At 42.8% G+C, this 26268-nt stretch overlaps 1 protein-coding gene across 11 annotated transcripts in view; it reads left to right on the top strand.

Moving 5' to 3' along the window:
• Positions 1-26268, top strand: part of ptprua (protein tyrosine phosphatase receptor type Ua) — a 271405-nt gene that overhangs the window by 214510 nt on the left and 30627 nt on the right. For 4 of the 11 annotated variants that reach the window (XM_037793894.1, XM_037793899.1, XM_037793896.1 and 1 more), the window contains exons 14-21: positions 5248-5386; positions 7650-7679; positions 8129-8289; positions 8654-8841; positions 14760-14832; positions 17643-17719; positions 21066-21083; positions 23936-23972. In XM_037793894.1, the coding sequence (XP_037649822.1) occupies positions 5248-5386; positions 7650-7679; positions 8129-8289; positions 8654-8841; positions 14760-14832; positions 17643-17719; positions 21066-21083; positions 23936-23972 (723 nt within the window). The remainder of the gene's footprint in view (positions 1-5247; positions 5387-7649; positions 7680-8128; positions 8290-8653; positions 8842-14759; positions 14833-17642; positions 17720-21065; positions 21084-23935; positions 23973-26268) is intronic. The other 7 variants (XM_037793895.1, XM_037793901.1, XM_037793897.1 and 4 more) reach the window with 5 other exon arrangements.

The raw sequence follows: 26268 nt of genomic DNA, 5'->3' as shown, positions 1-26268 counted from the left end.
ATCCTCCATTTTTACCTGTCGTCGTGACGGATTTAGTAGGACTGTACCAGATGTCTTTTTTTTTTGTATTCAAAGCTTCTTTTGAGGTTTATGAATTTAATCTTTGGATAACTGTCATATTTTATAACGTCATCACCCTAAAAAACAAACAATCCTCGAAACAAAATCAAACAACAAAATTCATTTTATCAAATCAACTTTTTTAAATGAACATGACTCATCAGTGCATTCCTCTCTTTGTGTGCGGAGAGCAGGAGAGAAAACAGTTTTTTGACCCCGGTGGATATGTTGTTTTTGAAAGGCTAAACGCCAACAAGTGTGGATAGAAGCAGAATATTTAGTTAGATTAAAACATGTTGTGAATTTGGGAAATTATTACATCTATCTTTTTTATAAATTATTGACTTTTGGACTTTACAACGCTTTGGAGTTATTGGAAATGTTTGGATCACACGAGCTGGAAACAATCCTACATAGCCACCACTGGGATCTAATTCTACCAACCGTATAATACTAATCACTACCGAGCCAGTTTGTAACCAGTACTGAAATATCTATTACCTTCACTTCACCGGTCTCTCCTCTGCTCCGCTCTGTGTGTGTGGAGAGGCTAAGCGAAAGCAGAGGATATTAATGATTGTATACATACATATTACAACGGTTCATATGATATACGAAAAGTTACCTAATTTTTTGTGTGTTTTCCTACAAATGTCCAGCAACATGTGTCATTTTCCACTAGTTACATGCATACAGTCTTTTCAAAATAAACTTCCATCTTCACAGGAAACAACTTGGTTAGATTTAGGCAACAAAACTACTTGGTTAGGTTTAAGGAAAGATGGTGATTTGGGTTAAAATTACTCGGAAGTGGCATTACTTAAGTACGGACGTTACGTGACAAATAAATCGTTGACTTCTGGTTTCACACGGGACATGAGCAGCGGTCTCCTGGGCGATTGGCCGATGTTTTTTGACCCACCCATCCACCTTGGCCTCCTCCCTACGCGATACAAATTATAGTGCATTACTTTTCATAGGTATAGCTATGAAGGGTGTATGAGAACCTGATGACCATGGTGCGTCGCTGCAGAATGAATATAGGGAAAACACTGATTAGTGTAACCTGATCTCTATCTGCAACTGTGCACAAATATCGGGGTTAAACAGAATGAATAGACGTGCAAAAAAACTATTTAAAAAATGTTGATTTAAAAATCAAATGTCACCATTATGAATGAAGCTTCAAACTATTCTGTACAGCCCTAGAATTTAGCATAATGTACATTTCTACAGCCCTAAAAGCACGGTTATGCCATATTCACCATTCTCCTGCTTTGATTTTATCTTAAAGTGGCAGTAGGCAGTATATATTTGGCATCATTGTGGAAAAATGCCATAATAACCTTTCAGCATATTGTAATTCAAGTGTTCTGAGAGAAAACTAGACTTCTGCTCCTCCTCATGGCTCTGCTTTCAGGCTTCAGAAAATCTAGCCTTCTACTTTGACCAATCACAGGTCAGTTCATTGAGAGAGCGTTCCTATTGGCTCTGCTCCGGTCATGTGACCGGAACTTGGATTCTCCTTCACCAGATTTCACAATGGCTGCCGCGTCACAAACTTTCTCATTTTACAGCTAAACCGTGCACTACAAGATGATTCTGAAAACATTTGAGGAGAGAAGTAGGCATTAACGTAACATGATATTGATTCATATTTGATCAGCGCTGCCTAGTTTGATCGTTTGGTCGGAGTTCGCGAGTGATTGACAGCCGGCTCTCATAGACGGCAGATGGACAGCAGACCTCAGATCAGCTCTTACTGCTTGTTTTCCTCTGGTCTGTGAAATACTGCAGTTGCCGTTAGGAGCACCGGAGGACACAGAGGCACATTATTTTTTTTTTTTTCAGGTTACCTGTTTCATGTACTACTGTCACCATATACCGACCGTTTTATATAAAAATAACTTTTTTTAATCATATTTGCTCCAATCTCGCCTACTTCAGCTTTAACAGAAATACAAACTTTATTCACTACTTTTCTTTTTATCTGTGCTCAGCTTAGGGCTGCGACTAACGATTATTTTGATTGTCGATTAATCTGTTGCTTATTTTCTTGATTAATGGATTAGTTGTTTGGTCTATAAAATGTCAGAAAATGGTGAAAAATGTCGATCAGTGTTTCCCAAACCCCAAGATGACGTCCTCAAATGTCTTGTTTTGTCCACAACTCAAAGATATTCAGTTTACTGTCACAGAGGAGTAAAGAAACCAGAAAATATTCACATTTAAGAAGCTGGAATCTGAGACTTTTTTTCTTAAAAATTGAGTCAAACTGATTTATCGATTATAAAAATAGTTGTCAATTAACTAATCAATTATTTGATTAAGCGTTGCAGCTGTAGATGAGCTACTGTCAATGAACCTTAATACTTCCTGCACAGATCCTGTTAAAGATAAGTCCTGGCTGCTTTGTTATTTCCTGAAGAGGTCAAAACTCCTGCAAACACTTGCAGCGTAAGAACAACTTTATTGTCATATACCAGCGCATTTCGTCTTATGTCCTCCATCAGGGTCATCATAAAACACATTACGCAGCACATTCCTTTGAAATGTGCTGCGTAATGTCATCCATGTGGATTTCCTTGCAGGACAACGGCTGGAATTTTTGGGTTGCAATGAAATTTATCGCGATAGCCAATTTCTAAAAATGTCTCTAAAAGCAGAATGACTCACCCAGCGTGATTTGTGTGATTATGGCAAGTCCGTCAGTCTGCATTGTCTGCCAGGAGCTATAGTCACCACCAATCCACAGCTTATCAAGACAAACTCAGCATTCTGCCTCACTGTAAAAGCTTTCTTCCCTCTTTTCTGCCACAGACAGACACAGTAAAACCTCCCCCGTGAAGCATCATTGCTTTGTTAAAACACAGAGATGTCGTCCAATTCAATTGTGCTGCCAAACTCGCCAAGACATGCCCGAGACCCCTTACACGATTCCATCTTTCTGTGTTTTGTTTTATCCCCCCACCACCTTATTTGTTTTCTCATTAGCGAGGTGGCTCGTTTATGAAGAGCACGCTGCCAGAAGTTTAATAATACTCCTTCATTTCATTCATACTTAATAGCCGTTTTTTCAACTTTGAATACAACACAACGGGGAGCCCAGATGATTCATAGTGAGGGAGATTTCATGCTCTTGGCGAGCTCAGATGGGAACGCAGACACAAATGCACTGAGACTGTGACATATGGGTAGGAGGGAAAATAGCTGCCTGAATGGGAGCATGCATCAATTCGGTAAGATAACCAACAGAGCGTCGTCTCACCCGAGCCAAATAATGTTTAGCTCCCCCTTTTGTGGACGGCTGCTGATATCAGTGCACTGAAATAGTGTTCTTACCCTCTCTGATACTGTCTTGAAATAAGTAATACACCAGCTTGCTGACTATTGTCTCTCCTGTGAAAGCTCCTACTGGATCTGTGGTGACCTCTAACACAGCTCAGTCCCTCCCCGGCTTGTTTTGAATCCGCCTGGTGGATTTACCACCACAGAGAGAGGATCCTTATCCTGTCAGTGCACCATAATAACCAGCCCCGGATTACTGTAGGTAACTCCCATCAGGTCAAAGACCCAACATATCGGCTGTGTCCAGAAAGTGTGAATTTATGCCCTCTATATTGCCCTCAAATATTCCCACTATGGAACAAAATAAATGTCCATGGCATGTAAACTACTATGTGCTAACAATCCCACAATGCAATGCGTAGCAGTGTATAGATGAGATGTTGAGTTGAAAATGGTCATTCAAGGCTACACCATATATATGTTTTGTACAATCTGTGGAGGAAGGCAAACGGTCTAGCTTAAAGGGCCTGACCCCCTGGTCACCGCAGCCCCCGAGGTGAGGTTTTGCAGTGATGACTAAGACAAGCAGTGGTAGAAGTAGTAACGTTGAAGAACTTTGGTAATGTTAAGAAGTAAAGGGAGTCAGAGTAATGTTAAAGAAGTAAAATTTAACAACTTAATGCTTCATCCACACACTTCTCACAGCGGAGGCAAGCACATTGCTATCGCCAGATGAGTGACAACTTTGTTCGGCTCATTTTCTGTAACCAGTGTGGCATTAAAGCATGGTGGAACTAGAAGTGCACTCGGAGAGCGCAGACCTCCTCCAAGGCAGGTTTCATGTACGTCGCCGGATCGCCACCAAAATCGGATGTTCATAGTGCCACACCTCACCCCTCCAAAAAATGTCATTCAAGTCCATCTCTGACTTTTGGAGTAATCCTACAAACGGACAAACCAACAAACAAACCAACAAACCAACCAACCAATGCCGGTGAAAACATAACCTCCTTCCTAGGCCTTTGGCTTTGGCGGAGGTTATTAGCAAACTAGTGGACAGCTGGCTAGTTGGCTAGCTTGCTAACTCCACCATGCTTTAATGCTACACTGGTTACAGAAAATGAGCCGAACAGTTCCTCCGCCTCACTCCTCACCGCTCCGAAGAAGGACAAGCTACCAGCGAGCTGCAACCACACTTTACTGACGTGTTGTCACCATAACCACTAACAACAATCGCCATTTTCTTTTGCGCTAGTCAAATGACCACAGAAAACAGTTCAATGTCCTTTCTACTCATATTCTTTTTCTATAGTTTTTGGTTTAATACAGCATGTCCACACCTGTCTCCATCCCAGTACAATGGAAAGTAGTTCCAATGAAAACTCTCCTCAGTGAGGTTTGTAAATGATCCAGGTTAAAGACACTGTTATTGGAAAGACACTCGACTGGTGAATGTTTTTTAAATCATCATTGTTGTGTCAAAGCTGTAAACACCACCATGCGTTCACCTCCATGTAGCTGTGAAATTCTGTTTACAGGTATCCCAAAATCTGGGCAAATAAAACCAAAACAATTTTCGTAGCTAGATAGAAACCTCCACTATGGGTATATGCGGCCGTTGAGGCTCTGTCTATGGTAAAAGAACAGCACACTCTTTCTTGTTTTGTGCCAGAAATCAGTGAAGAAATCCATCAGATTTCCCACCAAAGCAGACTTCCAGTATCGAGACCTTCTTTGCAACAGTTTTGTCTGTTTCTTTATGCTAATATGAATGTGACAATGATTTATTGACATCAAACCACAACATGTAGCATCTTGATTTTGCATTTAGACCTGAATAACCATACAAAGATGTAGCTTCCTCTTCCTCTTCCTCACCTCTCTTGTCACACTGTGCAGCTGCCTGTAAGGACTCTAAGCGAGCTCTGGAGGTATCCCAACATGCCGAAGACATGGGTCTGATCCTCGGGGCCTGCGCCGGCGGTCTGGTTGTCCTCATCCTGCTTCTCGGGGCCATCGTCATCATCGTGAAGAAGGGGTGAGTGGCTGTGAAAAGCGTACGGCCGGTTGACGTGAGACGGGGTTTCGACCTTTTTTTCAGAGTCAAACCTTCTCAGTCTTATTGTTCGTGTGTAGCCGATCCAGAGGAGTAAATTTATCTCTATCCCACTTGGCAGCTAGGGTCTATTGAAGAAAGCATTTGGCAATGAGAGTGAATTACAACCAGAGTTAGTGGAATGGTAGAGCATTAATCCTAAACTCTCCCACCGCTGCCTCAGCCAAGCTTTTTTTTTTTGTTTCATCTCATCTTTTAATTTCAAGGTCTGCGTGTTGGCTGAGCACATTCAAATGCAGCCTGCTCGCACTGAAAATCGCTGGCTGCTTTCCACCTGCAAATTACCTCTGTCGTCTATCGCACCTGCAGTGTATTCTTCCTTCGCTCGTCGGGCGATGGTGGAACACTCATCTGAGTGTGAAATATTTCATCAAGGGGCATGTTATTCCATTGCCCACTCAATTACATGAGGCGAGCAGCTGTGAGGTGCCAGTGGATGGGCTAGTAATTGGTTAGGAAGGTTGTTTTTGCTTCATTTTTTTTTTTTTTATTTTGGAAAGAGGAACTTCTCCACCCTGAGGAATTATCTCACAGAGAATAGAGGGAGATTGAATGGGATGCCTGGAAGAAGGCAGTGACTGATAAGATTCAGCGGGTCTATCTCGCAGCCACAATAGGAACTAGACAGCCACATGGGGGGAAAACAGGAGCAGACATGTTTATATTTAGCCGCCAGATATTCTCACTCGTATGCAGTTAGACTGTATATGTAAAATATGTTTGGGTTCTGTAATTAATAGTAAAATTAGTGATCCCCCTGCAGCATATTTATTTAGTCGGGTTCTGGTCAAATGCTGGAAATGGAAAATAAAAAAAAGGGCGTGCTGCACATCAACACTCAGCTCTGGACCAGCTTCACACTTTGTAGTGCTTCAATGCTTCATCAGGCTCACTCAAGGTCAGACATTTCGGATAGGTTTTTTAGACACATACATATCCACCCCTCCATTTTCTATTCCAAATAGAGATTCTGAAGAGAGAGAGAGGTTTTGAATAGGTTTAGTAGACAAAATGTCGCCTAAGTACACTCCTTACTAATTGCTTTGTAAACCCGTAGTGCTTTTTTAACAGTGGGAACAAGAAGATGAAAAACTGTAAGACTTTTATAAGTCAGATTTTACACTGTTGAAAAAAACGCAAGTTTCTCTTTTCTTTTAGGGCTGTCAAAGTTAACGTGATAATAACGCGTTATCGCAAAGTGGTTTTAACGCCACTAACTTCTTTAACACATTAACATAACTTGTGATTTTTAGGTTGTGGCAGGTTTTAAAACTGGAGATGATACTGGCATCATATAAAAAACTAGAAACCCTAAAGAATCCATTGGTACCATCATGTCATACGAGCTTGTCGCGAAAGAGGCTAAATAAAAACGCTCTCACCTCAAGATATGTGAATGTAAATGGGTTATATGGGTACCCTCGAGTCTCCCCTTTACAGACATGCCCACTTTATGATAATCACATGCAGTTCTTCGGTAAGTCATAGTCAAGTCAGCACACTGACGCTATTAACTATGGACAATCATGTGATTAATTTCAATTAAATATTTTAATCCAACCTACACGACCCGTCTTGAAACACGGACCAAGGAGTCTGACGCACACGCGAGTCAGAAGATGCAAGCAAAACACCGTGGCGCAATGAAAGTGAGGGCCGGCGCGCGCCGGCTGAGGTGGGATCCCGGCCCGGCGGGGTCGACCGCACCACCAGCCCGTCTCGCCTGCACCGTCGGGGAGGTGGAGTGAAAGTAAAGTGGTATCGGTTGTATCTGAGCCGTTTTGCGAGTATGAGTACGAGTACATGAGTACAGTATCGGACCCGATACCCGATAATGGTATCGGGTATCGGTGCATCCCTACATGAGACATTATTAGTCCTTAAAACTGTTACTGCAGGAAAAAAGTTAAGAAATGACAACAGCCTCCTAAATACAGCAGCATAAACACAGATATAAACCTCAGAACAAGTTGTCAGAGCAGAGTCTCGGTGCGCAGCAGGCCCCTTCGTTCGTTCACTCTTTAGGCTTCGATCCTGCTTCATGATTGCTTGGCTAGGAACATCCCAACGCACTGAGCATCTTCATTTGTCTTTCTGATGCCCATCTTGATAAACCATAGTCACCTCTCTTTTTTTTCTCCTCGCTCTCTGTCTCTCTCCTTTCCTCCTCCTTCATGCTAATCAGAAGGGACTTCTATTCTTACCCTTACTACCCGTAAGTGACTCCTTTCTCCATCCCCCACCCTGACACCCTGACACCCTGACGCCATCCTCCCCTTGCTTGCCCTTCGTAGCCCCAGGATTACTAGAGTGGAAATGAGCATCGCTATCTCCACCCCATCCTCCAGTATAGACCCCTCCTTCCTTCCTTCCTCCTCCTCCACCTCCTCCACCTCCTCCTCCTCCTTTCGCCCCACCACACCACCGCTTCCCCCCGACACTCTTTTGCTATCACCAAATCGCACTTTCCCCCTCGTCCAGTTTCAATCTCGTAGCCCTTATATTTTCCCCCCAGTCCAATTTCTCATCTCCTCACCCACCCTCCTTTCCTTTCTTCCTTATCTCTTTGCCTGTCTTTCTCTCAATCTCTGCTCTCCTCTGTCTGTTATTACTCCCTTTCCCCTCTCTCTCTCTTTCCTCTCGCCTCTCTCTGCATCTCTACAGTAGGAAGAAGGTGGCCATAAACAAGGCAGCCATGTCCTACAGGCAGGAGAAGAGTCGGAAGCTGAGCTCTTTAGACTGCAGCATGACCGAGCAGAGCACTCTCCAGCAGGATGAGAGGATGGCCCACTCCTTCATGGATGCCCACGGCTGCAACGCTCGAAGTAAGACAGCTAGGAACATATGGGTACTCTTGAGAAAGTGTCTAGAGAGATGAAGCTCCCTCCTTTCCTGACCTTCAGCCATGTTTACTTTCAAGCATGTATCCAATCTGTTCTGCCAGACCATAAGGTGCTCTCGACGGAGAAATCTCCTGCAAGTCTCTCGTCTGTTTGAATATTCTGCGGTGCCAGTCAGCCCCTCACAGTCTCTGCAGAGAAACGCTGACTTTTTTTTTTTTTTCCTTGAGCCGCCCCCTAGACTTTTCAGCCGAATTTACATTAATAAAAAAGGAACAGAGTGTGTGTCGCGGAGTGCATAATGTCAGGCGGTATGCCTTCAACTGTGCGTGTGTGTTCATGTTCCCAGATGAGCAGCGTAGCTCCGTCAACGAGTCCAGCAGCTTACTGGGAGGCTCGCCGCACCGCCACTGTCGGAGGAAGAGCTCGCCGTATCACACGGGTCAGCTCCACCCGGCTGTGAGGGTGGCTGACCTCCTCCAGCACATCAACCAGATGAAGACAGCTGAGGGATACGGCTTCAAACAAGAATATGAGGTAAGAAGGAGAGCGAAAGAGACACTTTAGTAGCACTTTGGGTCTGTTTTTCATGGTTTGGGCTACATCCTATAGTTCAAATTAAGGGAAATTGTGCTACAATGTATAATCAGGGGCAGACTGTCCATCGAGAAGCTCAGGAATTTTCCCTGTGCGCCGGTCTGTCTTTTACATTTTTTTTTATAAAGACCTTTATCAAGTTTGAACTCGTTTAAATGTACAACCCCGCAGACAGCACAGAGCAGAACGCTGCCTGTCAGACTGAACCAGTATTTTTGGGGGTTGCGAGCAGCCCCTCTCAATTTGGACTGATCCTCATTTTTTGTTGAAATCTGATTGTCTCAGCTCTGGTAAATATTTGAGTTTATTCAGGGTTAATCCATCCCTGACACAATCAAACACAAGTCATTATTACTAAACAAAACAACCCGCCACTATCCATCTGCAGCTGTTTTTACTATTGGAAGTTGTCAAACCCTACACAGACATTTAGCAGGAAAATGAAGTCATCAGCAGCATGGATGTATAAAGAGAACGATCAGCAGTCTGGATAAAACCAACGGAGCAACAGCTGGGAGCGTCATTCACTCGCACTCGCAGAGTTTCCCCTCTTGTAAATAGTTTCCCGACCATCCACAACAATTCTTTCCTCACAAAAAATGCAAACCTACGACCTTGGAAAAAATTGTATTAGTGTTAAAATTACTACCAAAAAAATGTGCCACTTGCACCCTTGGGGTACTCACATTAAAAGAAATCTACATCGCAAAATCCAGGGCTGAATTTCCCTTGCAGTCTGCCCCCTGCGTTTAATGCTTCCAACTTCTTGGCAACAGTTTGTGGAAGGCCTAAGACATAACTTAAAATGCAACACCTCCCTTGATCAGATGTAACATGTAAGTCCTTATTATCTGTTGATGTGGTGGAACGGGTTAGGAAGTTGGAGAGACTAATGATGGAAGAACCAGAGGAAAATTTAGTTTTTATATTTCCACTGGGACACACTTTTCCTGCGACAGAGACAGATGTGTGTCCTTAGGCAGATAGCGTAAAGTAAAGTTGATGTTGACATGCACACTCAGTACCATGTTGTAAAGTTACTTGAATTAGATAATGGCATAACCATGATGTTTTGCTGCATTCACCTAAAATAAAAAACTACATGACTGACCGGCAACAAGGGGTCACACACTACAAGATCTTTCACCGTAAAGAATCCCCGATGAGGCTTTGTCATGAAAAACACAACCGAGATAATACACGGTAAATGACGTGATACCATACGAGACACATTGCTGATGTTGTCGTTGGCACGTTAACACAAAATATTGTTACAGGCGACCCCTCCTCCCCCAGGTTTACCCTCAACTAGGGATGCACCGGTACCACTTTTTTTCAGACCAAGTACAAGTACAAGTACTTACATTTCGGTACACGCCGATACCGAGTACCGATACGGGTACTTCTCTGTGTCAAAAGACCCTTGTTAACAGCCAGCTGGAGGGTGTGAGCGACACACGGCAGGCTGGGGAGTCACGCATACGAGGCAGTGCACTGGCTCTAGGTCAGCTTGGAAAGGCTCGGGGCGAAGGTGGCTCTCGGCTGCAGCTTTACAGCGCTCCCCGCCCGGACCTCGCCGCACCTCGCCGCACTTCGCCGCACCTCGCCGCACCTCGCCGCACCTCGCCGCACCGTGACTTGTGCTCTCGGTGCGACTGTCGACCTGGGGCACTGTCCTCAGTGCACCCCGTGTCGTGCCGCAGCCCACGAAAAAGGCATTGTCGGCACCGGCCCGTCTCGCCCGCACCGTCGGAGAGGTGGAGCATGAGGACCCGAAAGATGGTGACGAGAGGTTAACGTCGCGCTGCCGTAAAGTGGTATCGGTGCCGTTGTATTGGAGCCGTTTTGCGAGTACGAGTACATGAGCACGGTATCGGACCCGATACCCGATACTGGTATCGGTATCGGTGCATCCCTACCCTCAAACTTGTGCTCTCATTGGCTGGAGCTCGTGGCAGGAGTCCCTGACAGGTTCAGATGTTTAGCATGCTAGATATCTGGACTGTGTCTGCGGGGCATCGGCTCGCGTCTTTGAGCAGCTCACACATGACGATCGAACACTGATGTGCAAGCGGCGAGCCGGCGCAGATTTGCCTCTGATCTGGGTTTTTTGTCTGGAAGCACCAACAACAGTCGGGGAGCGGAAAATCAGGGCTGAAGTCGTGTAGTGTGATCTACTGTAGCTATAAGGGTTTCAAGCCTGTGAGATTTTTAATTTCTTTAACACCTAGACCACCCTTAGTCCAGCTCAGACACAAAAAGGAGTGAATACAACAACATTTAAAAATTCCTGATATTGTTTTCCTTGCCGTTAGAGTGGAGAGCCTGTCTCTGTGTTACTGCAAACAAATACTGTCTACTTTAAAAAAGGCTTAAATGGAGCGTTTAATATTCATGAGCAAACAGTAAAATGTTGTTTCACTTCATCTGCATAACAGAAAGAATGCAGATATACTGAACATCCTGTTGTTGCGTGGGCTAATTATGCTTTTCTAAGTTACTCCTTTCAGCTTTTCTTTTTTCTTTAATATGATGTCCTCCACATCAACCCGTGATGATGAGTAGTTTTTTTTTTGCACATCTGCCTGGAGGAAGCCAGATGCACTTTTTCGATTCATTAAGATCCCTAAGGGGACAACAAATTCCCCCCCTCCTCCCCACCAAAATCAATATATGGGTCGCTTTTTCACTCCTCAGTCTGGCTCCCCATCGCCTGGAGAAATAAAGGAGATGAAGGGGATCAGCGTGCAGACTGCTGTCAGACTTCATAACCCTTATTTCCCACAGGGTCGTGCTGCTGCCATTGATCAGACACGTTGCAAGGCATTGTGGGTGGGTTGTGAATGAGTCAGGTCCTCGGTGTTGTTAAGGGGTCTGTATCTGTTGTGCGTGGAAGCCAACATCTGGAACCAGAGCCAGTGAATAAACACATTGACAGAAAGCATCCCATCCTCCATGACTGATTGCAGCCCTCCTCTGGGTGAAAGTGTCATTTTGTTTCACCTGGAACTGTAGCTCCCCCTCAACACTGCAACACACCGATATGATGTAGAGCCCAGCAACAATATCGATTTAACATTTGATTTTCAACATTTTGTTAAGGTCATTAAAGCTGCATTAGCCATAACAACTTAATTTATATGTTTTTAGCTTGTCCTGCTGCCCCCAAGTAGCTAAAAAGTACAATTAACATTAATCATTAAGATCTCATCTCTACTCGTCATATTTTGCCACTTAGGCAGAAGCCCCCCGGCATTTTTGCGTAGTATCTTGACGCAGAAGGTTGGCGCGTGGTTAATTTTGTGAGGCGGTAGCAGTTAACGTTGTAACACGTGTGAAACAGTGGTGGAAAAACAACATGGTTTGTCTTAAAGGGACTGTTTGTAAGAATCAGAAATTGCTTGTTAACATCGACACCTGTGGCCGTTAAGTCAACGAAAGTCAGCATCCTGTTGATTGAGCTTGCGCTTGTGCTCGCTCTAAATAGACATGAACGAGCATCGCTCAAAACAGTGAGGCTACACACGTCAGCTAAAACCACAATATCACTCTATAGTTCACCTGCTTGGCAGTAATGTTATAGCTGCCCAGACGAAGATCAATGCTGATCCTGGTGCTTTTCCTGCCTCAGCCTCCCGACCGTGGCCTGAGGGAACAGGGGAGACACCGAAGTTTTGGTCAGAGACGATAACGTTTCTCTCTGCGGAGCCCCGTCACTTCACAAGACACGGGAAACCTCTGTTGGTCTGGAGGAGCTGCAACATTTATTTCTGCACAAACATCCACTGTACATTCACTAGATATTCTCACAGCTAAACTAACTCTTCTGCAGTGTGGAGTGTTGCGCGCATGCACGTGAGAGTAGAGCAAAAGAGCGAGAGCGAGAACGAGCACGGTGTGTGAGTGAAGGCAATCAGGCAGAGGAGCAGAGGACAGCGGAGACTCCGGTCCTGGAGACCAAAGCTACGGTCTCCCCCGCGTCCACCGACCGCGTCCAACACTGTTTAACAGACGGGCTTCACTACATACAACTTTGCGGTTTTGGTGCTTCATTGTAGTTTGTGTTGGAGTCAGAATCTGAACAGCGTAGCCACACGCGAGCGCGCATGGGACACCGACCCGCAATGATTTATACGTGTAAGAAGTTACAAACAGTCCCTTTAAAATAAGTACGCTTGCAGCGTAACGCAAGCTACGGACGTAACGTTGTGACTCGGTGGCATAGCGTCACTCGACATAACATACAATAACATCCACTACAGTCTGTGGTCAAAAGCAGATTAGTGGTCATATGTGAGAATTTAAACATGATGGACAAGTAAACAAACCAATAAAAGGCCCCTGTTTATCGCATCATGTGTGTTATCTCAGTCAGTTTTGTACTATAACTAATAGGGTCCGACATGAACATGCAATTCTCTACCAAAGTTGGGACAGTTTTTGATTATTTCACATTTAAGGTTTCTGTATTTTCTCACTGGTTTTAAGTGGGCGGGGCTTGGTTCGGAAAAAGGCGATTTTGCAGACTTCCGTGCACCAATAAGGATTTGGCAATATTTCATCATTTCAGTAAAAAAGAGATGACGGTTGTGGTGTTTTTTGAGAATGTTGCCAACCCAAACGGTCTTGCTTTTGACTGTTAATACCTTTTTATGTAAGGGATAATTTACAGCAAGCTGGTATTTGTCGTAAAATAAACCCTGACAGGGAGATTCTTGCATTTTGTCGGTCAACATCTTGGGTATTTGGCACAATATACCCGCTCATTACACGGCTACTTACTTAAGAAATCATTAATTTGACACAAAAATTGTCCTCCAGAGTCCGACATCATAACACAGCAATGGTCTGTTATACATAGCAGACGCCGTAATTGACCAATCAGAATCGAGTATTCGACAAAGCCGTGTAATAATCATGAATAATTAATGTTACAGAGTAATACTTTTGGAATTTGTATTCAAATGTTTAGGATATAAGAGTTGAACATGTTGAATGATAATGGAGAAGAAATGAATAAAGGGTAGCAGAATGTTGTTTAGCCTCCGAAGACGCAGGTTGCTGGACAGAGGACGGTTTGTTAAGCAGGATTAGATCAGACATTACCTGTACAGGATCCAGTGACAGATGCAATCCCCTCATCAGCTTGCTTTGTGCGTCTCTGCCGGGGTCTCAGGTGGTCCCAATATGGTCCTCCCTCACCCGGGGGGGGGGATTGCTCGGCTGCAGATGAGAGAGACGGCGTGTCTCAGTACGAGAGCCTTGATATGCCTACCGATGCAGCAGGGAGATCAGGCGTTGACTTAAAAAATGCAGCAGAATATGACACAACTCAAGCCAGGCCAATTCTCGCTTGTATTTCCTTTTTTTTTTTTTTCTGGTATTGATTTAGCGTCAATGACTCATCTCGTCGCACTGGCAGATTTAGTAGACGTGTGTGTGTCATAAACAGCTGTCACACATTTAGCAGTTTAACACGAAGGTATTACAGAGCAACGGCTTGGTCTTAAAGCAGCGAGCCTCACACTGTGTGTAGAATGAGAATGACTGCAGCGGGGCCGCCTCCTTCCTTCTCAAGGCCGCAGCCATCTCTCAGTTGCTGCGTGTCATCTCTCAGCCTCCGTCTCTCCCTCTGCTATGTTGTGGCAGATGTCTGTTGATGACTTGGCAAGATGGCTATAATAGTGAAGTTACTCAGACAACCTAAGGGGTAACACTTTGGAGTGCATTAGCAAAGTCGTTTCTATTGTGAGCTTCAAGATGCATCAAAGACGCAGCACCCTGTTTTTGTAATGTGTTTTTTTTTATTTATTTTGTTTTATCAAACTTAACGTGTGGTCTCTAACTTTACTTTGCAGAGTTTTTTTGATGGCTGGGACGTGACGAAAAAGAAGGACAAGACCAAAGGACGGCAGGATAGCCTGCTCAACCGTAAGTACTGCGGGGGTTACAAGAAAGAAACACTGACGCCGGTGTAACTTGGCTCCGTTTCAGTCTCAATTTTACTGTAGGTTACACCGCATATTAACATTTATAGCTCTTCATACATCCACTGTAAAGTACATTACCGTTTTAACGACACAACTACAGTGTCTTACGAGCCACCCAGTAATTATTTTTACTCCCGGTTGAATGGTTGATAATTCTAGAAGAAAACAACCCTTGTTAGAATGTAATTACGGTTTGATTAATTAGAGTTGATTGTTCAACTGTGGGTGTTTTTGAAATGTTAATTACAATAGCAGGTACACTCAATACCTCAGCTTCAATGCGGCGTAGTGTTCTTTTACAGTCATTGTGGAAATACCCTGGAAATAACATTAATAGTCATGAGACGCTATTCAAAGTTCTTTAGCAGCTTTTAAAAGGCGAGGTGGGTTTCATTACGGATAGAGCAGACTGAGGGGCGAGTTCACAAAGAATGGATCGGTTTCAATAAAAATAAATAAAAAACAGGATGGTGACGGCCAAAATGCCGAACTCGAGGCTTCAAAACCGTGGTCCACAAACCAATGGGTGACGTCACAGTGACTACATCCACTTCTTAAATACAGTCTATGATTGCACATCACTTGCAACCGCTGTCTGCCCCGTCTCAAGGTCCAATTCACAAAAGACATCGAGCTAATGAAAATTACAGCACAAACACGGCCATCATTTTTTTTGCAGCTGACTGAAATTTGCCCTTTTTTGCGTCCAATTGTTAATATCCATGTGGCAAAAGTATAAATGTGTTTGAGACCAATGTGTCGTTTGCGAGGGGTGAGAGTCAGCCTGAGCCTGAGGTCTTGTCAGACAGCCACTTCCATCCAAACCTCCCAAAGGCAATTAAGAGAGAGGAAAGAGGAAAAATGTAAGCCCAGGATTTGGGAAAGGAGGGAGAGGGAAGAAGTAATTTGTTTATTTGTTTATATAGCCTAATATCCTTATTTTTCATTCATTATGTTCTCATTTTTCTTCCCTCATGTATTGTGAAAAATGACATGTAGGGGAGCTATATTCATTTATTTTTCATGACACAACTGCCATTGCATCCTGTCACTGCATCCCAAAATAAATGAGTTTGAGCGGTCACCCACTTATAAATGCGATTCAGTTCCCGCCAACTCTCTGAAGATGCTAATAATTTCACTGTAACTGTGACTATTAGTGCCCTATCTTTGTGAATTGGACTGTTTTTGCATTGAGGCTCATTTGCATAGAAAGGGACCAATTTTGCACCAAAAGCCTGCATATTATTTCATTTATATATATGAAACAAATAGCACAGGAGCACTGAGATGCTATTTGCTTGGCAGCACAGTGAGGGGTGCATTTCACATTTTGTGGGTGCTTTGATTATTACATGGTTTCCTTTTTCTCGTATTTGTGCAGGTTAAGCATCCACAAAAGCCGTGCAATCCTTTTGTGAATTTGCCCCTGAGAGTTCGTCTAAATTAAGCCGGTTACATTTGTAAATCCATCATTTCATCCCTCCGTCCAGACTAAAACTGTGTGCCAGTAAAGTTGAAAAGAAGTTTCTCTATCGTCTCTAACTTTTTCTATAATCGTTCATTTTAAATGCCAATAAATCTGAATATATATATACACTAAGCAGCTGCTGACAAATCGCTATTATATAATAATGTTTTGATCACTGCGGTGCAGCAGCTTGGGAACGACTGTAACATGTGGTGTTTATGTATATTTCACACACGTTCAATTGTCTGACAACAGAAATAGAAAAATATGTAAATGAAAACCACTATACGATGAATTCGACTGCATTAAAGCACAGTACAGGTGATCGCAGAGAGTTGTTGTTGTTGTTAAATTTATACGGCTTAATGTAGTTTCCATGTTCTTTCAGGGTCATTGTGGAAAAGCCTCAGAAAGAACGTTGAGGCACAAAAACTCTGCATTAAAACTACAACATCAGATTTTCACTACACGATTATCATGGCCAAAAGAATTCACAATAATGATATCGCAGATAGCACATTTTAAATTTTTATTGATATAAATGATGGTCAAAAATGTTCTAATAAACTAGAAATGCACCGATCCAACTTGTTCAGTCCCAATAGCGATATCTGGACTTTGGGCATCGGCCGATACCGAGAACCGATCCGATACCAGTGTTTAATTAATAAGCTGTAAGCCTCATGCTTTCCTATGTTTGTAAAACAAAATGTAACAAATAAATACATAGCCTAGAAATAAATGTACTAAATTTCATTAAAATAATAAATTGTACTCTAGCAACTTGGTAAAGATCTTCAAAATGAACTGCAATTGCGATTCAATTGTAAACCTTTTTAATGCAGAAACAAATTGGTCAAAACTTCCACAGGAATTAAAAATTCCAGTACGTAATATATTTAGTATACACACATAGAATTGAACTGAATAGATCAGCCTCAATGTCACCGATACCCGATCCAGCTATTTGAGTCGTACTAATAACCGATATCATTATCTGTGCATCCCTATAATTAAGCAGAATCATCCTTTAGTTGATGATAAATGTAGAACTGAAACAATTAGACAAAGATTTATCAGCGGGGCATCCAATGGTCAAGTTGTTAAGACACATACTATATAACCACAGCGTCCCTGGTTCCGGTCGTAGACCTTTTATTGCATGTCACATCCCTCTCTCTCCACATCCTCACCTTCATTTCACTTAAATCTGTTGAGCTGGACGACCTGAGATCTACTTTTGAATTAATAAAATCAAAATCCTCTCTTGTGCATTTCAGATGATCGCCATCGAGTCAAGCTGCACTCTCTGCTCGCAGACCCCAGCTCCGATTATGTCAATGCCAACTACATAGACGTAAGTCACCTTCAGTCCTATTGTTCCTCCTCCTTCGCCTCCTACTCCCTCATCTCTGTCTTTGCTGATCCCACAGCTCCGCCTTGAGAGCTCACACTAGTCCATCTTCTATTGTTGCGGTCGACCCGGTGCTTGACCAGAAGACATCTCCGCACACGGTCTGTTACTCAGACCTGAACTTCCATTTAGTAACTACACCCACAACATATAGCAGTATGTGTGCTAGTACATGCACGCTTTGAAGTGAGATTTTATCGCAGAGATCCTACAAGAGCCCATAAGCTCGGAGCAGCGGGTCTCATGACTCACCCAAATGCTTTTGTAAGGCGACATTGCACCGCAATTGGAGTCAGTATAACACGACTGATCCTTTCATCTACCTTCAGATATTTTGATCTCACCTACAGTTCGGCTCGAGTGAGTATCTCAGGGAGCCTTCCACAGTCCCAGCAGCAGTACGCGCTCCTGCCAGATCCTATCTCGGCAGCTTTGCGTTAGATGGACCAAAACTATCTGAAGGACGGTCACTTTTTTCCAGGCCAGGGTCTGCAGCTCACTCATAATGGAAGGGGGTCACTTGAGAGTGACTGTGAATAGCTCTTTTTTTTTTTTAACTGCCTACTGCAGCACTCATTGCAAGGTTTAACTTCAGTTGTTATGGTCTCCGCATGCGGTATTGCGTCCTTTGTTTCTACTATTGTTTGCTGAACAAAAAGAAATGTAAAGTGGACAGAAGGGGCCCCCGATCAGTAGTGGATGGCCTGACTCAGCGTATGTGGGTGGCATTGGTTAAAGCGGAACGTCAAAGCTCACTGTGGTGCGCGTGGCCACTTTATCCCCTTTAGTGCTCCGTGAGGGCTCCATTAGGACGAACGCTCCAAGGACCTTTGTGTCGTTAACTGTGCCGTCTACAGCACCGCCTGCATGTCATGCCAAGACCCCTGGCTCACAACACTGCAGCGAAATGATTCCAAATGATTCATGGAGGACGCCAAGGTTGGAGTAAATGGAACATTGCTTTTTTTTAAAGGTTAAACGGAAAAGTTCCAGCGCTCCTTCCTCTCATCCACATACAGGTTTACATAATTTGTTTTTGTCTTTGGCGCAGGAAGTAAGACATTACTTCTATTGCTGACATGTATTAACACAAAAGTGACACAGTCATCACCACGCTCGGTTCTTCAGAGATTATACGTTCACTGTCATTAACACCCACTATCAGGGTAGTCTTTTATTGCTTTGGTGCCTGTTGTAGCTGTAATTAGTTTGTAATAAGATAAATTGGGAAGTAATGGCTGAGCGGACAAATCCAAAAGCTTAATTTCTTTGAATGGTAGACAAATTCCTCTTTGGCTTAATACTCATTATCTTTGTCTGTCTTTGTGTGTCATCTGAGGAGGGGCAGGATAACCCAATTTATTTGCCCATGTCACCCTTGAAGAATTCCAATTTCATACAACTTAGTTACTGCAACTTTCAACTACTTAAGTTGGCATCTTTCCCAATCGGCAATAACAACATTGTACTCACCAAGTTCATTTCTGAGATCTCTGAACGCTGCAACATCAAAAAAGCTAAAAGGTCAGATGTGCCAAGTTAGCCAAACTTTGAGAAAATAAAGGTGAACAGTGAATGTTATAACAATACTGTAAACATTGTTGACCGATACTTCCTGCATCAACTTTGATAATTTTCTGTTCACGGAGTAATATTCTGGGTGTGCTCACTTTTGGTTTCACCTCCAAATAAAGTGGTTTAGATAATCTGAATAAACTGTTGTACTGATACGTCTGACTTTTTTATCAATGTAGACGTGTTCCCAGATCTCATGATGCTGGGTTAGGTTACATGTTCATGAGTACAGGTATGTTATCATAAGTGATAGAAATGAAAACCAAGTTGGTTAACTGTCTGACTTCCCGGATGTAGACTGAGGGTTGAAGTCCGCCATTGGCCGCGTATTTCACGCGGTATTCTCCTCCCCTTTTGCTATCTGCAGTATGTATTTTGCAAGGGCACCATCGCTGCCAGTGTTGTATTTATTTTAATGGGTGCAGCCAGACCTATCTTTAGCACTGACACAGTGTTGTGGAAATAGGTTTGGCGTTATGGTTAACAAAAGTTCGTGGTTATTAATAAAAGGTAAAACATTAATTGCATATCTGTGATTGAAATTTAACTCTCCACACATGAAAGTTTAATGTGCTACCCACCCATCCACCATCCCCCGTTCATTCCTATGAAAGTGCCGCATGATGCCAAAATGGCTCAACTGCCTGAGTGATGAATTTACCAGGATCATCCGGGTTCCGCCGCTCTGTGCCGGCTGCACATGTGTGTGTGTGACCAGCAAAAATCGTATATATGAGACTGCTGAAAATCGTCCGGCTAAGATTGGCTACTGATTGACGGTGCGTCTCTAGCTCTTAGTTTAGGAAGCGCTTGATTTATGGAGCAGTAGAGCAGTAGCAGAGTTTTCTGAGTAGAGCACATATTACAAACGTCAACATCGCAGTCGATCATGTTCATTTAATTGTGGCAAAGCCAAAATCGTGATCACGATTAATATTGAATTACTTGTGCAGCCCTGGTTCATTTACAGACAGTCATGTTGGGTCCAATGACATCACGTGACGGACCTGGATGTTGTAAGTCCACGCTTTGGCCACTACGAAAATTTGCTTCCAAAGCCCCGCGCCCTTCCTGGGGGGTTTGGTCCACACCCTCTCATAAAGTGCACACTACTTCCTGCATTGGCACCGAATGTTGGCATGTGAATCGCGAGATGCTGAATCATCCAATATGGATGTAATTCCTAGGAATACCATGCTGGTCAACATCTGCAGACCATACTTGCAACTTTTGAAGAAAACCTTCACCTTTAGTAATTAAGAGAATGCATTAAATGGCATCATGTATTTCCTGAGGCGTCATCCCTACCATGACCTCTTTCGTTACAGAACTCGCTAAAGTGTCATCTGTGTTATTAACACCAAGGACAAATCTGTGTCATCACTGGCTTCAGATCAAAAACTCTTTTCTCTCTCGGCCTCATTACTTAAAATTATCTAAATAAAGACGTAGCACGGTAAAGGTGACTAGGTTCATGATACGAAAGAGACTGGTTTCTATAAAACAAGAGTGGCCTTTGAGTCTTTTGAACATTATTCTGTCCACAGGTCGTCAAGGCAAGATGCTCTCTAACCATCTCATTACCTTCTTTTTCCTGGTCTTTAATCACAATAACTAGCTCTTGTTTCCTCCCCTACTTTCTTTCTTTCTTTCTTTCTTTCTTTCTCTCTGTCTGTTTTCTGCCCCCCGTTTTCAACCTTTTGGCATCTCATAGATTCGGATAAACAGGGAAGTAAGTATCTTGCTTCTCTTCTCTTTCCATCTCCTCTCCCTTTTCATGCTGCCCCCTCTTGCTGTCCCTGCCAGCCAGCCCTCCATGGCGTCCCTCCAACAGCAGATCTTCCTTCCCTTCTCCGCCCTGAGCTGCTGAGCCTGTCTGCCATCACTTTTCCCCTGAGTGAAATTCTTTCCAAACTGAGTGCAGCAGTGTCCTCCTTCATCCATAGTCAGATGCACCTGGGGTTCTTTGCTTAACATCAGGCTGTCTTATGAAAGACCTGATAGTATGCCACAGAGGAGAGTAAATAGGTCAGATCAAGCAACTCGGATCACAGCAAGCACTGGAAACATATATTCGATGACAGTGAACTGGGGAAAGTAACGATAGCGCAGTGCATACCGGTGCAGGACTTATTTTAGAGACACTTACAAAGTTTTTCTCTGAGCCCATATTCATGAAGCATCTCAGAAGAGTGTCTAGTCAAACCATAAAGTGACACAGCAAAATTCATTGACTTATCCTTGTTAAATTGGTGTTGCTAGATGTTTGGTGACTTATGCAGGCTAGCCTACTTGGCGAGGTATTGTCTCGGTAACGAATAACATGCTTGCTAGCTGTAAAATCCTAGCACTAGTCAGCCACAAAAGCCACAAAAGCTAACTTAACTGCCTGTTTGAAGGTTAGACAGCTTGTTAACTGTCAGATAGCAAGTTAAATAGCTTGTTACCTTCCAGTTAGCAAGTAATAAAGATTGTTAACTGACAGTTAGCACGTTATAAAGATTTTTAATTTCCAGTTAGTAAGTCAGAGAGCTTGTTAACTACCAGTTAGCAAGTTATAAAGATTGTTCACTGCCAGTTTGCAAGTTATAAAGAATATTAACTGCCAGTTAGCAAGTTAGATAGCTTGTGAACGGCTAATTATCAAGTTAGATAGCTTGTTAACTGCAAGTCAGAGTGAAAATAATGGAATAAATGTACATATGTTTTAACAGGTGAACATATTAAAACTAAAAGTCTTGATTTAAATCACCAAAATGCTTCATTAAATATATCAAAACATGTTGTGGCAGATTTTGCGTGGGATGCTAATTGCTCCACCCACTCAAATAAACTCCACTGGAAATTAATTCTTGCTATTTTTTGGCAACAAGGAAATGAAGCTACAACAGATATAATATGGGTCACTCTAACTCTAAAATACAATCGTGGGTAGTTTTTAAAAAACACATCAACTATCGTTTGTGTATTTTGAATGTTGTCAGATTAGGCAAAATAGGCTAATGTATATTCTTATCCTCAATTTTGTTGCTTAAGAAGCTTGTTGTCCACCCACAAGTGATAAGTGTGATGGCCTACACTTTTTCTTATTCCACTCTCCATTGTTAAAGGCAAGCTGTAAGTCATTTGAATTTGTTGATCCCACAGTTTGGCTGGAATCAAAACCAAAACCCTGATCCTAATCATTTATCCTCAACGGAGGAGCTCCCTTTAATGTCCTCCGGTCCTGTCAGGGAGGTGATTCAGTGATTCTGAGATGCATGATTAATATGAGCTCTGATTTGCATTTACCGGCATAGACCAAGGTCAGGTTTCCACTAATTTGTCACAGGTTGTAGTTAGTGTGAGCCAAATTTATCAAAGCAAAACAAGTTGTTTTTCTGTCTTTTTGATAGTATTGATAAGCTTTCCACGTCTCAAATGACTCTGCATGTTTTCGTTATTTATTATTTTTTTTTTCTTCTTTTCGATCCATTGTGAATTCACATCGCTTGATGTTTTTCTGCTCGCCTGCTGTTGGAAATGTGGTTGCCAAGGTGACAGACAGGAAACTGGTCGGGAAACCAGGGAAACTCAGCAATGGAGGCTCATGGGAATGAGGGTCGCTGCACTCTTTCATAGCGACGGCCATCCATCTCAACTTCCCTCTGTGGCATGACAGTTATGGAATGTAATTTGTGTGCCTGCCTGGCTGAATAATGTGTATATCAGTGTATGTGGGGAGGGGTTGGTGGTGTGTGTCTGTACAGTATTTGTACAAATGTTTACTCTATACAACAGTTGGAATCACTTTACCCCATGAGTGATGAGAGGGTGATCTAAACTTAATTCTTGGGATCTATCATGCTCGGCTGCTTTGCATTCAGCACACAGAGGTTCGCCTGGTGGATGGCCAGGGCGCCACTAATGGCCTTCCAGAACCATACACACTGTATTGTATCATAACCACACTAATGCCGAGCAGAGAGGAGACAGCCAGATCAGTCAGTGTCACTAAGGTAGAATTACTCCCAGAGCCGAAGATCCCTCACTTGTCAATCTACCTTTGATCAGCAGCCCTGGCTGCATGCAAAGCACCGCACACCGCAAACCGGACCGGCTTTGAAATGCAGCGCCCTCACTCTGCATTTAATGACCTGGCTCACAGACAGACAGAGAAAAAAAACTTGAATTAATACCCTTTCTTTCTGCATTATAATTCAAGTATAATCCGACACCCAAAAACTTTGAGTCTAAACAGTGCAGAGAATTTGGCCGGTCAAAATGTGCTAATGTATTTTAAGCAGAGTGTCATCAGCCGATGGCACGGCGCAGATTAGTTTTCACGGCCGCTGAAATATCTTCAGTCAGAAACAGAGCAGAGCAGGAATTTAACAGAGCGCTGACATCAAACCCAGCTCTGAGATGAATAAGAGATGACTCGATGCCGAAAATGGAGAAAGAGAATGAATGGGGAGGGGTGAAATGAAAGTTAGAGGTCCCCGAGTCTCACTTCATCATATGCTCTTGTAACTATTAACTCTCTCCCCATCTCTTTTTCTTTCTTTTCCCCCGACCATCTCTCTCTCTTTCTCTGTCACACAGGGTTACCAGCGCTCGAATCACTTCATCGCCACTCAAGGTGAGTAGAGAAATACCCAGCAGCAGTGTTTGACTGCTAATGTTTGTTTGTGGCGTTCTTTACACGGCAGCCCAGCTGACAATATAAGAATTACTTTCCTGAATTATTAATGTGTAAACAACAAGGAGCCCGTGTTGCCTCACGCTCACATCTGGATTTTTCCCACCGTAAAGCATCGTTTTCCTCCGCCTGTGAGAAACACTCCCGTAACAATCGACTGTAACTGTCAGTCAATCCGCACTGTAACACTACTGACTGTCGCTCTCTGTGAAGTTCTGCTTTTGTGTCTCTCCTCCCCGCCATCTGCATGTGTGGTGCACCATCTCTCTGATGTCAGTTTGATACACTATATAGGCTGTATTCCCCAAGTGGCTCAGAGAGAGAGAGAGAGAGAGACAGAAAGAAGGAGAGAGAGAGAGAGAGAGAGAGAGAGAGAGAGAGAGAGAGAGAGACAGAAAGAAGGGGAGAGAGAGAGAGAGAGACAGAAAGAAGGAGAGAGAGAGAGAGAGAGAGAGAGAGAGAGAGAGAGAGAGCGAGAGAGCGAGAGAGCAAGACATTCTCTTTATTCTCACCCGGCTCTGATCCTATTTATTCAGTGAATATGTTTTTCACTTCGTAATCCCCCTCTGATTTCTTTCCATCTTTCACTTTGGTCTCAGTTCTACCGCTTCACAAAAGTAACCTCCGAAAATTTCTCTCTCTCTCTCTCTCTCTCTCTCTCTCTCTCTCTCTCTTTTACATTTTGCTCACAAAGTCTTTCTGCATACAAGAGCTGCACTCTTGTAGAGGTGGAAGGAGTGCCACAATGTGCTATTCAAGAAGGAGCAGTGGGTGAAATTGTACTTATACTCGATCTAGAGTTGCTGATTTAAAGAATCACACAAAATGTTCCAAGTTTCTTTGATTCATTAAATATAATACCGCTGATTATTTTAATAATAATAAAAAAAACTAAATTTTATATTTACTAGTTTCCCTTTCCTAAAAAACACCTACAAATACCTAAAAGTATTTGTATTTTTAGCAAGTTTCATTCTATTCTGTTATAAAACATTACCCCAAATAACCCATAAAAGCATATTCTGTACAATGCACAATGACAGAGTGGGCTGTGTCCAAACTGCATGTGATTATCATAAAGTGGGCATGTCTGTAAAGGGGAGACTCGTGGGTACCCATAGAACCTATTTTCATTCACATATCTGGAGGTCAGAGGTCAAAGGACCCCTTTGAAAATGACCATGACAGTTTTTCCTCGCCAAAATTTAGCGTAACTTTGTTGCTTTATTTATCCTCCTTTCCGACAACTTAGCATGCCGTGGTTAGTACCAATGGATTCCTGAGGTTTTTTGGTTTCAAATGACATCAGTATTTTCACTCTAAACCTAAAACTCGCCAGTTGCATTGCTGCGTTACAGAAATTAGTGCCGTTATAACGAATTTGTGTTAACACGTTATCACGTTACCACGTTACCACGTTAACTTTGACAGACCCAAATTTAACCCTTTAAAAACAGACCTTCCGTGGGCGGCCACAGGAGATCGTTGTTTACATGATCCTGTTAAAATCTATCTACAATAACAACCACAAAGCTAGAGCATTCATTCTTTTTGCAGCAGAAAGCTGAGGCTTCTGTTTTTCGCGTCATCACTTTGTACGCTCCTGATGACATCATAATGTTACATGTGGAACGTAACGAATCAAAGCGCCTTTGCACTCGATCTGCTCATAAAATGAGCATATGTCTAAAACTTTAAAAAAATTAGTATAGTTTCAAATAACTTATGGAGTGTTGAGAAATTTATGTTTTCATGTTTCTACTTCAGAAGTCTTTTGGATCAATATGTTTTGTTTGTTTATTTAGTACAAGTTCATGGAAAACATGTCAGATTTAGTTTTTTTTATGACACAATTTCAATATTTCTTTCAATTATTATAGATCATTGACTTACATGACCTGTTAGTTTGGGTTGTGCAGATTTTAGGGACATGGAGCTTTTGAAGATACTACAAGAAATGACATCACAATAAGCAAAAATACCAATGTAGGCACTGGTGGACTTTTTCTATGGCAGAGTTCAAAGGGTTAACTAATGATTCAGTCTTCATTGGTTATAGGAAAATGTTAATATTTTGATGGTTAATTATAGATTTGAGCTTGGGTGCTTGGGACACCATAAATTTCAATTTCTGGTCCCAAGATAATAAAAGTCAAACCTGAAATGATGAGCTCCAGGTTGAAAACATATACCAGTGTGCTATAGATGCATAGTACACATACACTGCATCATTAGA

Source organism: Sebastes umbrosus, chromosome 15, assembly GCF_015220745.1.
Source record: "Sebastes umbrosus isolate fSebUmb1 chromosome 15, fSebUmb1.pri, whole genome shotgun sequence".
Classification (NCBI taxonomy): Eukaryota; Metazoa; Chordata; class Actinopteri; order Perciformes; family Sebastidae; genus Sebastes; species Sebastes umbrosus.
The sequence above is the reverse complement of the archived record's forward strand: the minus strand, read 5'-3'. Positions and strand labels throughout refer to the sequence as shown.